The sequence below is a fragment of the Periplaneta americana genome, chromosome 11 (assembly GCF_040183065.1).
Source record: "Periplaneta americana isolate PAMFEO1 chromosome 11, P.americana_PAMFEO1_priV1, whole genome shotgun sequence".
Classification (NCBI taxonomy): domain Eukaryota; kingdom Metazoa; phylum Arthropoda; class Insecta; order Blattodea; family Blattidae; genus Periplaneta; species Periplaneta americana.
This window is the reverse complement of record NC_091127.1, coordinates 34465396-34479014: the sequence shown is the minus strand read 5'-3', so window position 1 is coordinate 34479014 and position 13619 is coordinate 34465396. Positions and strand designations below refer to the sequence as shown.

At 35.9% G+C, this 13619-nt stretch overlaps 1 protein-coding gene across 8 annotated transcripts in view; it reads right to left on the bottom strand.

Moving 5' to 3' along the window:
• The window catches only part of LOC138708921 (zinc finger protein 501-like), a 94353-nt gene that overhangs the window by 48949 nt on the left and 31785 nt on the right, over positions 1-13619 (bottom strand). The window contains exon 5 of one of the 8 annotated variants that reach the window (XM_069839275.1): positions 9569-12571. The exons of the other annotated variants lie outside the window; for them this stretch is intronic. Within the exon in view, the coding sequence (XP_069695376.1) occupies positions 11761-12571 (811 nt within the window). The 3' untranslated portion in view covers positions 9569-11760. Of the gene's footprint in view, positions 1-9568; positions 12572-13619 lie in introns of those variants that run through there. 8 annotated transcript variants of the gene reach the window in all.

Here is a 13619-nt window from a genome sequence, read left to right as displayed (position 1 = left end):
GATGACTAAACAACAACATCGTAATATGAGTTTATCTTTTATAAAAAGATTCCTTTCGCCAGACTTACGACTCCCTTTACCATGATCATGGGCAACATAGGTTCATCCAGGGAGAGGCTAAGGGGAGCTTTAGCACCCGCCTTGAACTGATATGACAATAGTTATTATAAGTTTACGGATTTATTTTATTTTGATGAAATTAAACACAACAGTTTTATTTCTTTCTTACATACATCACCAAAACGCTTGCTATGAGTAAGTATAGACCGCTTGAATAGTAACTATTGTCTCAGCACCAGCTCTGAAACAGTGCGGTATGAGGAAGTAGGGAGCAAGAGGACGTGACTCAGCACAGGATGTGTGTGTGAATGTTCTGTCTGTAGCACAAACATTAGCTCTTGAGTGATGGACTACTGCTGCGTCGGTGCGGAAGAAAAATAAAGTTGTGCATTCTGAGGATTGTGCAATTATCAGTAGAATATAATTGAAAAATGTAACGAATAAGCTACAAACAAAACACCCGCTTATTGGTTCCATGCCACATTCCTATTGTATTGTATATTTTTAGCCTATATAATACAGTCTTATGTCATCACTCGCTTAAAGGTTCCGCTCCTCATTCCTGCCGCAGTTTTTCAGAGTTGGCGCTCAGACAGTTTAATGGACTCGTCCTAGCAGCAACCAGAACTGACAAGTGGCGACAATAATATGGAAGAAAAAAGTTTCCCATTCCCTTTAGGGAATCCTGGATCCACCATTGATGGGCAACAACGAATAATTACAAGATAACACAAATCTACATCTGTGAATAATCATAATAATTTATTGTATCCACTAGATCATGTACACAATATGGGACATGTCATATTTACGTACTAATAATTAATTACATAACACATAGCAGTACGTTACATAATAATTAAAATTAAACGCATCATGAATACAAATACACAAAACTTGGAACTTTATTATTGTAGAAAATCATGCGGCCGTGCTGACTGGCTATAACGTCCATTTGCAGCATGTAAACCCATCTTCACGAACACTTGTAGAATTTTTGTTGGCAGTTTGGTTCCAGTAAGTTATTGTAATTAAAGAAACCCTTAATAAATGGTTCTTTGTTGAAAGTAATGATTTCACATAACAGATACAAGGAGTGATTGGAAAGTTTTAAGGCTTAGCTTGTAATTTCAAAATGGCAGTACTTACAGGCTATTGTAATTGATCTCCTTCAAAGTAGTTCCCTTCTGACTGAACACAACGACTCTGTGTTTCCACTTTTGGAAGCATTCCTGGAAATTTTCTTTCTTAAGGGTGTTAAGAACCCTCTCCATAATTGCCCGGATGTCTTCAACCGAGTCAAATCGATTCCATTTCAGCACAAATTCCAATTTAGAAAACAGGTAGAAGTCGGTAGGGCTATATAATGAGAATAGAGGGGTTATGGAACACAGGAATTCGAAATTTGGCCAAAAATTTCCTGATTGAGAATGCATAATGAGCCAATGCGTTGTTGTGGTGGAGGATCCAATTCTTGTCTGGCCAGAGTACAGGCCTTTTCTTCCAGACATTTTCGCGCAAACACTCAAGGACACTTTTATAGTATTCCTGGTTGACTGTCCCTAAGAGCATATTCTGGTGCAAGATAACCGTAGAATTTAAAAAAAAAAAAAAAAAAAAAAAAAAAAAAAAAAAAAAAAAAAACCAGCAATATTATCATCACATTCGACCGATTTTGTCGCGCTTTTTTCGTTCATGGTGAACCTGGACTCTTCCACTGCGATGACTGTGCCTTTGTTTCTGAGTCTACCCATAAACTCATGATTCGTCGCCTGTAATTACCCTGTTTAACAAATCTGTGTCATTTTCAGCCCGATTAATCAGTTCTTGGGACACTTGAAGTCAGTGTTGTTTCTGCTCCTCCGAGAACAATTTCGGAATGCATTTCGCGGACACTTGACGCATGTTCAAATCTTCAGTTAAAATTGACTGAACAGTGTAGAAACTTAAATTCACTTCATCAGCCATTTTCCTAATTGTAAGTAGACGGTCAGAACAAGAGGACTATAATATAACAGAGGGGTTCATCCCTATCCTTTTCCCTGTTAACCACTGCTAACTCCTTTAACCAGCACTACGAACACTATCATCGTTTCTTACCAACATTCCGCCACTGAATTCAGACTCCAAGAAATGGAAAACGAGCATGCGTGCTTTTGGTTTAAGTTGTGAGTCCTGACGAGGAAGGTGAAGGAAGACACAAAAGGGAAGAGGGAAGATATTTTGAATTTTTAAATTTGTTTGGTATGTTGTGCAGTTACTCAAAATGCCATCACATGTTAAATGCGAATATTTCGAGTGCAAGTATCGGAAGGACAGCCACCCGAAGAAATTGCCAATATTTCTTCAAAATACCGGGAGATAGTGAAAGGTGAGTTTTCATTTACAATGTATTAATATTATCATTTAAACTAATTTGATGTATTGCAGATTTTCCTAGCCACGTGCTTCATGATGAATTGTATGAATTGGCGGATACTTATGTTTAAGTTCTATATATATATATATATATATTCTTACACTCCCCACTTTATTATTTAAATGTATTATATATATATTTAATTTATGTAATATGTATTCGTCTAAATTAACAATAACTTACCCGATGAAAGCTGCAGTAAGCCACGGTCGTACACTGTTTTACTACAAATTTTCGGCATATGAAAGGGCTAACAATATTAATTTTTTATTAGGTCTACATTTAAATTTGTTTGATTCACACTATATTTTTACAAATGAATAGCTAAGCAGAAAAATGTTGCAAACGACATTATTTCTGTTTCTCTAAGTTATAATTTGGAGCTTGCAAGCTTCTCCGCTTTGCTATTAAAATATTATCGTAAATTATGAGTATTTTTCTCCAAAAATGCGTTACAAATGGAGTAATAATTAGTATTTTACCTTTAAGGTCATTCGAGCAGTTTCTTTTCATTTTCTAGCTTATCCGAATGATTTTACAAAGTACCATGAAACGGTGTTCCTGTGCTCATCATTTATACACTCAGGGACAAAAAAAACCGGACACTTTAATATTTGCTGGTATTCTGCAAAACATTATCTTCTCATACAATATTATGGTAGCCATCTGTTGTTATGGAGACGTGTATACATTGTTGATTGTTTTTTGTTTTATAAACAAGCCATTACAACCAAATATTCCAATTTTGCTTTCGGAGTCTCAGCTATAACAATTTTGTCTCAACCACTTTGTGCTTCATTATCGTTATCATTCGTTAGTTCTTTATTTTTACATTTTCTGAGTTTAAGTGGTGTTGTAACATTTGTCTGAAAACAAGATGCGACCTGAAGATGTGGCTCGAGCTGTAGCCCTTTACGATGATGGACGCAGTGTACGTTATATTGCAAATGTTATGAATATGGCTAGAAGCACAACCCATGATGCCATAAAACGGTATAGAGAGACCCTAGAATATACCAGAAGACCAGGTTCGGGTCGTCCAAGAGCTACAAATCCAAATGAAGACAGGTATATGGTGTTCAGAGTTCCTAGGGAGCGCAACCTGCCAGCTACTAGTGTAGCCCAGCAATTTGTTAACATGCATGGACGCCCAATTTCGGCCAAAACAGTTAGAAGGAGGTTGAAAGCAAGTGGACTGATATCAAGTAGACCTGCAACTGGTCCCAGACTTCTCAGGATGCATCGAGTTGAACGACTGCATTTTGCAAATGATCACAGGGATTGGAGAAATGGACAGTGGAGCTGTGTTCTGTTCAACGATGAGTCCCGTTTCAATCTGTGCTCATCTGATGGACGTGAAAGAGTTTGGGGAAGGAGGGGAGAACGATTTTCACAGTGTTGCATTTCCGAAAATGTGCCTTATGGAGGTGGTGGAGTGATAGTTTGGGCAGGATTGTGTACGGATGCTCGTACAGAGTTGGTTTTTGTTGAAAATGGAAGACTAACAGCTGATAGGTATATAAATGAATGTTTGGCTGATCATGTTGTGCCATTTGGCCAATTTGTAGGCGATAATTTTGTTTTAATGCATGATAATGCACGGCCGCATATTGCCCATGCGGTCGGAGATTATCTCCAAGAAGTGGGAATCCATGTTCTTCCATGGCCAGCAAGGAGTCCAGACATGAACCCAATTGAACACGTGTGGGGCATGCTGGGACGGCGTGTTAAGAATAGACGACCGAGACCAGAATCGTTACAAGAGTTGAGGCGAGCACTTGGCGAAGAATGGGAGCTTATTTCTCAAGAAGACATTGCTAACCAAATTGAGAGCATGCCAAGACGTATGGATGCAGTTATTCAAGCCAGAGGGGGTAATACCCGTTACTAAAAAGAGTTTTTAATGTTTAAGGCACTATAAAATGAAAAAACAGACCAAACGATGCCATAGTTATACGCCCTTTGTAATCTTTTGTAAATTTTCTCATCAGAGATTTTTTTTTTTTCAAATGTTGTCGTATAAGGTGCTAAATGAAACATTATTTTGTTTAAATGGGTTTTGTTTCATTTTGAAATAATTGGCAACAAAATACAAGCAAATATAGAAGTGTCCAGTTTTTTTTGTCCCTGAGTGTATTTATATTTTATTCTCTTTTTTGATTTCAGATGCAAAGCATGGCTAGAAGCAATTGGCAAAGAAGACCTAATGGTGAACATGCCCAAGAAATTGTGCAATAACTTTCAGGTGTGTGTGGACCATTTTGAAGATCAGTATTTCACAAGTACCCGCCGGACACATCTGAATAGAGAAGTCATACCTTGCAAAGTTCAGGCTATCTCCAGCAATGAAGGTAACTTATTTAATTGTATACTTTTTAGGTATCATCGGCTTACTTCTAAAACCAAGTCCAAATTTTCCGGAATGTTGAAATCTGTGTATAACTATCTTTAAAATGCTTCTGCTGATAACATCTCGTTAGTGTGAATATGCTTATACATTCTGTATATATATTTCTATACTCATTCCGTATGTATATTTATTATTATTATTATTGTGTTTGTAATACTATATTATTATTGTTATTATTCTGGTTGTTGCATTATTATTATTAGACATTATTATTATTATTATTATTATTACTATTATTATTATTATTACTACTACTACTACTACTAATTTTAGTAACTGAACAATACTCCTTATGGAGAAGGGAGAAGATCCAAGAACTGAGCATCTGTTTTAATTCAAGGGTAATTAGGAAGAAGTCTCTGATATTACTGAACTTTTTGTTTAATTTTTCAACTACTGCAAACTCCTGTGCACGTTAATAAATGTATCATTCGTTTCCAGCTAGAGAAAAAATATAACGAAACAAATATATATACGAAGACAGATACGAACCCGGGTTTTCTGTGTCTGAAGTCAGAGTTTTACCACGAAGCTATGACACATACACAGGTCAAACCATTGTTTGCCGATATAAGAGTATGTTCTTGGATCTCGCTGGTTTCGTCCTTACTATTCTGATTTTAGTCTTGTGTATCAAGCGCACAGCTGAACAGAACTTAGACAAATTTACGCTTCAAGAGTCCGGTCATTTTTTTTTTGTCTAAGAGTGTACAATCATGTTCAGTAGGCCATACAACTAAAAACACTTTCACTAAGCAAACTTTACAACAGATGCTGAAAATGAGAACCATTCACAGCCAAACAATGTCCCAGTCTATCCCGGAAACAGTCCATTGTTTTTTTCACAGTTACATTACTGATCTGTTCCATCTCATTATCTCCAATGGACAATTTTCATAATAGACGGGACTTTGTTTGTCTGTGAGTGATTCTCATTTTGAACATCTGTTGTAAAGTTTGATTGTGATAGTGTTTTGTTTAGTTTCATGGCTTACTCAACATGACTTTACATACCGGTATTTATTTGTGTCAAGTTTGAAGTCCTTGAAACAACTTTAATAAATACCGTAGCTAAAAGACACGAAACAGGTGAATAGGTAAAATTTCTACGCATTCATATGTAAAATTTAATGGAGAATCGGAGTACGTAAATTTTAATATAGGGTGCCATTTAAAAAAATGAGTTTATTCTCACACACTGTATGTCTGAATAACTTTTTTCGAACACTGATATGGTATGGTTTATCTTCAACAGCTTTTGCATAAAACTTTTTTTTTTTTGTAAAATTGAAATTTAGGAAGTTATTAGCAATATTCCATACTTATTGTTCGCCCTGTATATTGATAAGCGAATAATAGCTAAATGAAAGGAAGTGGAAGCTGTCATTCGACATTGTAACACACTGCAACCAAATAAAATACATTGAACCACCCTATACAACACAAATATGCAGAATTTCAATCAATGATATATAGATTAATAAATATGTCAATGGATCAAAATGATACAACGGTGAACTGAACACTATAAAACAGAGCCCAAGAAAGTGGATATAATCCTGAAATAATCAATACCACACAACAATCAAGTAAACGACTTAAAACGACCGTATGATGTATTTAATATAGGACTACCATATATAACTTATTTTAACAGTATTTTAACACTGTTAAGTTTTAAAGTTTTTATCATATTTTAAATCTTATTCTTAGATGATTGATTATGAATAGCCTCAAAACTTTTAAGAAAAGTTAATGAATAGTTTTCATCAATAACTGCCCCCACATAATCTCTAAATAAAGTGTTTTGCACGATGTAACTAAATCAAAACAAAATCCTATTTCATGGTATTCAAAAACAGAACTATGTAACTTCTCACTTCATCTCTTGACTTGTTCCACATTTTAAAGCTTCAGTGCTGATGTAAGATCTATTGAATACAATAAATGAAATGAAAAAAATGTTGCTTATATCTCAACCCGTTTCAATAAACAGATCGATAAACATTTCATAATATTAAAATTTATTTATAGACAAACTTGATTAATTCAATATTATTCTAACACTCAACATTAGATTGTTCTCAGACTTAATACTGCTAATAACGTCTACTTAAGTTCATAGAATACTTTATTAAAATGCGAGGTCAAGTAGGTACTTGGTATTTACATCACATAAAGAATTGATCTAGGCCTACATACAGTATATATTTTCAACTCCTATATCTCAATTCAAAATACCTCAGGTATATTTTGAAACCTCTAGCATCCCCTAAGACGAGCTTACACAGATGTTTACATCTCAGAGGTTCCTATCCTTAATTCTCCCGTATTTCCGGGATCTCCCATATTTGTTCCTAATTTTTAACAGTCTCCTGGCTCCCGTATTATTCTTCTCTTCGAGCATTTATTTTTGCATACTGTAAAAACTTTTATCCTAAAAGTTTGATTTTGCTGTGAATGATGATTTTTTATATGATGAGCAGGGAAAGGATTTATATGTAAATACATATTTACTTATAAAGCTAATATAATTTATATTTTGCATTATCTTTATGTTTCACAATGTGTAGGGTTGAAAAATCCTACTTTTATTTTCCATATTTTTCCATATTTTAGAGTTTAGTACATATTTTCGTTAATTTCCATATATTTTCCATATTTCATATAAAACAGTCCATATTATATTAGGTTTAACAATAAAACAAAACAAAATTCCATTAACTTTTAAAAATACATTTCAACAATAGAGATTTAAACACATGTTCAGTAATCCCTTTAACATCAGAGTTATTTGAAAATTAGCAGTCCTATCAACAATGGGAAAGTAAGTTACAAAACTGTATTAATTTAATTTAAAATTTTTAACAGACTTCAGTTGTGCAGCTCAACAGTTAAATGCCAGTCAGAGTACACATAGGTTCAGTTTTGTAAATCATACTATAAAGACGGTAAATATGCCAAAAGTACGTCATTCAGTCAATTTAAAATCAAAACTAACAAGTTACATTTCAGAATTTAAAGAAGATGGTTTATCAACTGACAATAAAATATTATTTTGTAATTTGTGTCAGTGTGCAGTATCATCTACACAAAAGTTCCTGGTGCAACAACACATTACAACTAGTAAACATCAGGCCAACAAACAACTAAATTCCAAGCAGAGACAATTGTTTTTAACACAACCAACAACATCGAATGTAAGATCTGAGTTTAACATCGACCTGTGCCGTTCTCTCATCTCTGCTGATATTCCTCTCTACAAACTAAAGAATAAGGTCTTCAGGGAATTCCTTGAAAAATATACTCAACATACAATCCCGGATGAGTCAACACTTAGGAAGACGTATGCTCCATCCATCTACGATGAGACAATACAGAAGATAAGAGATGAAATTAAAGATAGTTCAATTTGGGTTTCCATTGATGAGACTCCCGACAAAGAAGGTAGACTTGTTGGTAATGTAGTTATCGGTTTGTTAAGTGAACAATATTCTGAACGAATTCTTTTACATTGTGATGTTCTAGAAAAGTGCAATAACAAAACTATAGTTAAACTGTTCAACGAAGCTATGGGTATCCTGTGGCCAAAGGGTATTATGTACGATAATGTGTTATTCTTTATTAGCGATGCTGCCCCTTATATGGTCAAAGCTGGACAAGCATTATCTGTTGTATATCCTAAATTGACTCATTTTACTTGTGTGGCGCATGCATTTCATCGTGTGGCAGAAGTGGTCAGAGACAATTTCCCTAAAGTAGATTTGTTGATTTCATCAGTGAAAAAAGTATTTCTCAAAGCTCCCAGTAGAGTTAACGTGTTGAAAGAAATGTACCCTGAAATTCCATTGCCACCAAAGCCAATTTTAACTAGATGGGGTACATGGCTAGAAGCAGTTGAATATTATGCCGAACATATAGACTCTATTAACAATGTTCTCCTTGCATTGGACTCTGAAGATGCAGTCTCAATTGATACTGCGAAAACAGTTACCTGTGACATAAGTGTGAAGAATGACTTAGCTCACATTCAGCATACATTTTCATGCATCATAAAAACGCTCAAAAGTCTCCAAAATAGGCACCTTTCACTATCTGAAAGTTTTGAAATTATAAATAGTACTGTGGAACAACTGAATCGTGGTAGAGGTAAAGTTGCAGATGCAGTAAGAGCTAAGGTGGACACTGTACTTTCAAAAAACCCTGGATATGAAGAACTACAAAAGGTTGTTGCTGTGATGAGTGGTGAATCAACAGTGAAGATTAACTTGGACTTATCCCCAGCAGACATTGTGAAATTGAATTATGTACCAGTTACTTCTTGTGACGTCGAACGCTCTTTTAGTCAGTATAAATCTATCCTCAGAGACAATAGAAGAAGATTCACTTTTCAGCACTTGAAAGAAATGTTTGTAACCTATTGTTATGGTAACAGACAATAAAAATTGTGTTTTGTTGAAACTACATTGGAAGATAAGGTACGTCCATTATATTTTTTGTTTAGTTTGATTAAAATGTACCAATATTTAACGTACATAGTCATTTTTTTATAATTTTAAGTCCATATTTAATTCCATATTTTGGTAAAAATCCATATTTAATTCCATATTTTGGTAAAAATAACTACATATATATTTACATATTTCATATATTTTTAGTCCATATAAATCCGTTCCCTGATGATGAGTTTTGTTGTTCAAGAGATGCACTAAAGTATGCAGTCTTTATAGAACGTAATGCTCGTCAAAAAATGGGTTTTAGTGCTCACCCGTTTAGGGAAATCACAAAGACCAGAACATACAAGCTCCGCCCACCATCCCTTCCACTTTTTCCCTACTAGCTCACCAGACATCTAGTGGACAAAAGTGGAACTGGAAAAGTGAAAGCGGCATCTACCAAGCAAAATTAGAATTTCGTCCTCTCTCTCTCTCTCTCTTTTATTCTTCTTATGACTTTGCTGACGCTAGTATTCAATCTGTTGAACTTGCCAATGAAACGCACGGTTTTAGGTAACGCTTTAGCCCACTCGGCTACCAAGACGACCTGCTGGAAGAAGGGGAAATGAATCTACTTATGTTCAATGGGGACTACCATAATGTATTGTAGAAATGTAACGTGTGATGTTGTACATGTCTTTGGGTGTATTTCTCCTACAGTGCTATGTTAACAGGTAAGTGTAGTTTTATGCTAAGTAGGTGTGTGTTAACTAAATACGTGGGATTTCCCAATACGTGAGTGTTGTTTTATGGTAAGTGGGTGTGTGTTTTTAGTAGGTTATTTTACGACGCTGTATCAACATCTCAGGTTATTTAGCGTCTGAATGAGATGAAGGTGATAATGCCGGTGAAATGAGTCCGGGGTCCAGCACTGATAATTACCCAGCATTTGCTCATATTGGGTTGAGGGAAAACCCCAGAAAAACTTCAACCAGATAACATGCCCTGACTGGGATTCGAACCCGGGCACCTGGTTTCGCGGCCAGACTCGCTAACCGTTACTCTATGGATGTGGATGGGTGTGTGTTAAGCTAAATACGTGGGATTTCCCAATACGTGAGTTTTGTTTTATGGTAAGTGGGTGTGTGTTAAGCCAAATACGTGAGAGTTGTATGTTAAGCTAAATATGTGGGATTTTCCAATACGTGTTATTTTATGGTAAGTGGGTGTATGTTAAGCTAAATGCGTGAGTGTTATGTGTTAAAACTAAATATGTGGGATTTCCCAATACGTGAGTGTTGTATTATGGTCAGTAGGTGTGTATTAAGCTAAATGCGTGGGATTTCTCAATATGTGTTGTTTTATGCTAAGTAGTGTGTGTTAAGCTAAATACGTGAGTGCTGTGTGTTAAGCTAAATACGTGGGTTTTCCAAATACGTAAGTGTTGTTTTATGCTATGCGGGTGTGTATTAAGCTAAAAAATACGTGAGTGTCGAATGCACATTTGATTTTAGTGATTTCATTTTACTCTAGCAGGTCCTGATTAAAGCAAACGAGGCGGGCATTCGGGCAGTTGCAGGCAGTGAGCCACCGGGACGGAGGCAGACTAGAAAGAGAGAGAGCAACCGCGTGTGGCGAGCGAGCTGCCAAGCGGCGAGGGTGGGGATAACTTCCCCTACTGGCGTTTTGTTCTTTGTGATTTATCCCCTGTTTAAAATCAAACAGTGTTAATGTTATAAATTTGAAAAAACTGGTGAGTTTTGGTCTAAGCATACCAAGTAGTAATGCTCATAAAAATGGGGTGTTTCATCTCATGAACAATAATTGGACATATGTTCGAAACAAGAGCACAACACATTTAATCAAATCAGAGCTGAAAACTGCAGTCGGCTTCAACTATTAAGGCTGGTCAACAATAAACAGAGAACAAAAAACGGAAGTATTCTTAAAATAAATATACTTAAATGTGAGCATTCACAATTAACTTTCATGTTTCCGTTCCCAGGCTCTGGCAAGCTTGTCATTAATTGTGAATGCTCACATTTAAATACATTTTAACGATATTCCCGTTCTCACTTCCGTTCCTGCTTCATTGTGGAGCAGCCTTTACAGGAGATATGTTTCAAAATACTCTTTATTTAAGCCTAGCTGCTGAAGTGTAAAATAAAGTTTTTTTTTTTTGTAACTGAATGGAATAATTAGTCTATTTTCTAAGTGAAATTTTGTCGATTCTTTAACCTCCCGTATTTTCTTCAAAAAAAAAAGTTAGCAATTCTATCTTTAATACACGTACCTACTGTATATGTAACATCAATCTCTGGCAAGTACCACCAAATCCGAATGCCTAAAGACAATATTTCACAAGTTTAAAATTTGCTAGGAATCTTCACATTTTACCAACAATCTTACAAGCAGAATGCTAGAAACGTGCATTACTATGGTTTCTGTATTTTGTGCCTGCGTATATGTGTAATGAAATTACTCCGTTGGTTAAAACGTTTCTGACAATGGTCACATTTAAATGGTTTCTCACCAGTATGTATTCGTACATGCCTAAGAAGGTTTTGCTTATCATTGAAGCGCACGGGACAGGAAGTACAGACAAAGGGCTTCTCTCCAGTATGAATACGTAAATGGGTAATAATTGTATTACGTTGGGCAAACCGTTTCCCACAATGATCGCAACAGAAGGGTCTCTCTCCTGTGTGTATTCGAATATGCCTAAGCAAACCATGTCGATCGTTGCAGCGTATACCACACGAGTTACATTCGAATGGTTTCATTCCTTTATGGTTGCGAACGTGCTTAACAAAATTACTTCGTTGATTGAAACGTTTCTCACAAAATTCACACTTGAAAGGCTTCTCACCTGTATGGATACGAACATGTCGTCGTAAATTCTGACAATTGCCAAAACGTAGCTCACAAAAACTACAGTGAAAAGGCTTTTCTCCGGTGTGGACCCGTAAATGTTTTATCATGGTATGTCTCTGCGTGAACAATTTCCCACAATGTTCACAACTAAATTCCTTCTCTCCTGTGTGTATTTGTACGTGCCAAAGAAGACCATGTCGGTCAGTGAAGCGTATCCCACAATAACCACATTCAAATAGCTTCTTCTCTTCGTGGTTAGGTGTAAGACAGTTGGTACAGCCTTTTGCACAAACATCGCACGAATATTTATCATTATCTTTGGCAGTGTAACGTGAGAATCTAACGTCACAGTTGTCTAGAATAGCTCCGTTACTGTAATGGAGAAAGAAAGGATGTAAATTAATATTTACATCAGACTGCACATTTCTTATTCTGCAACTTCAAACAGTAGGTTGACTGAAAATTTTTTTCCTATAATTGATACTTTATCAGGACAAAATAACATTATTCATCTTTCACCCATCTCTATCAGTATCCAATTTTGTTTCTGATACCAATCCTTGAATTTGGAAGCAAAAAAACTCTGACACATGTTTGTGACATCTTTAAATTCCAGTGGTCGCATGCGGACTATTTCTCCACTGAAAACTTTCAATATGGTTTTTCAGTGTACATGTTATTCCTGTGTCTTACCAATTTTCATAGCTTTCAACAATCAACCTCTCATTATTGACACAGATTTTAAGCACGTTAAAGAACCCTGTCCCCAATAGAGGACCCAAATCAAAATTTTCCGGCGATTTCTCACCATGTCAAAATTTGTAGATAGAACAATGGGCTCATATCAGTGGCCTAAATGTGTGTCAGCTTGTCCCACCTTTCGTACCATGCAATTAGACTTATTCAATTCAACAATTCGATATTATTCCTGATGATTATTACAAGAAAAGACAAACTTGAAAGGAGGTTATTTTATGATGCTGTATTAACATCTCAGGTTATTTAGCGTCAGAATGAGATGGTGATATGCCGGTGAAATGAGTCTGTGGTCCAGCACAAAAGTTACCCAGCATTTGCTCAAATTGGGTTGAGGGAAAACCCTGGAATAAACCTCAACCAGGTAACTTGCCCCGACCGGGATTCGAAGCCGGACCACCTGGTTTCGCAGCCAGACACATTAACCGTTACTCCACAGGTGTGGAATGAGAAAGCAAACTATCTCGTATTGTATACGCTGAATCATTACTAATCGAAGACTCTTGGAAAGAAAGTACAAGCAATACTAAATATTTTCATAAACCCCCATGATAGTGGTATCATTACCATACTGGTTTTCAACTTTATAACTGACGAAACAAAAGGTAGCTTCACTGGTCAGAGGGGTAGCAAATTTAATGCTCACACATACAAGAAGAAGAGA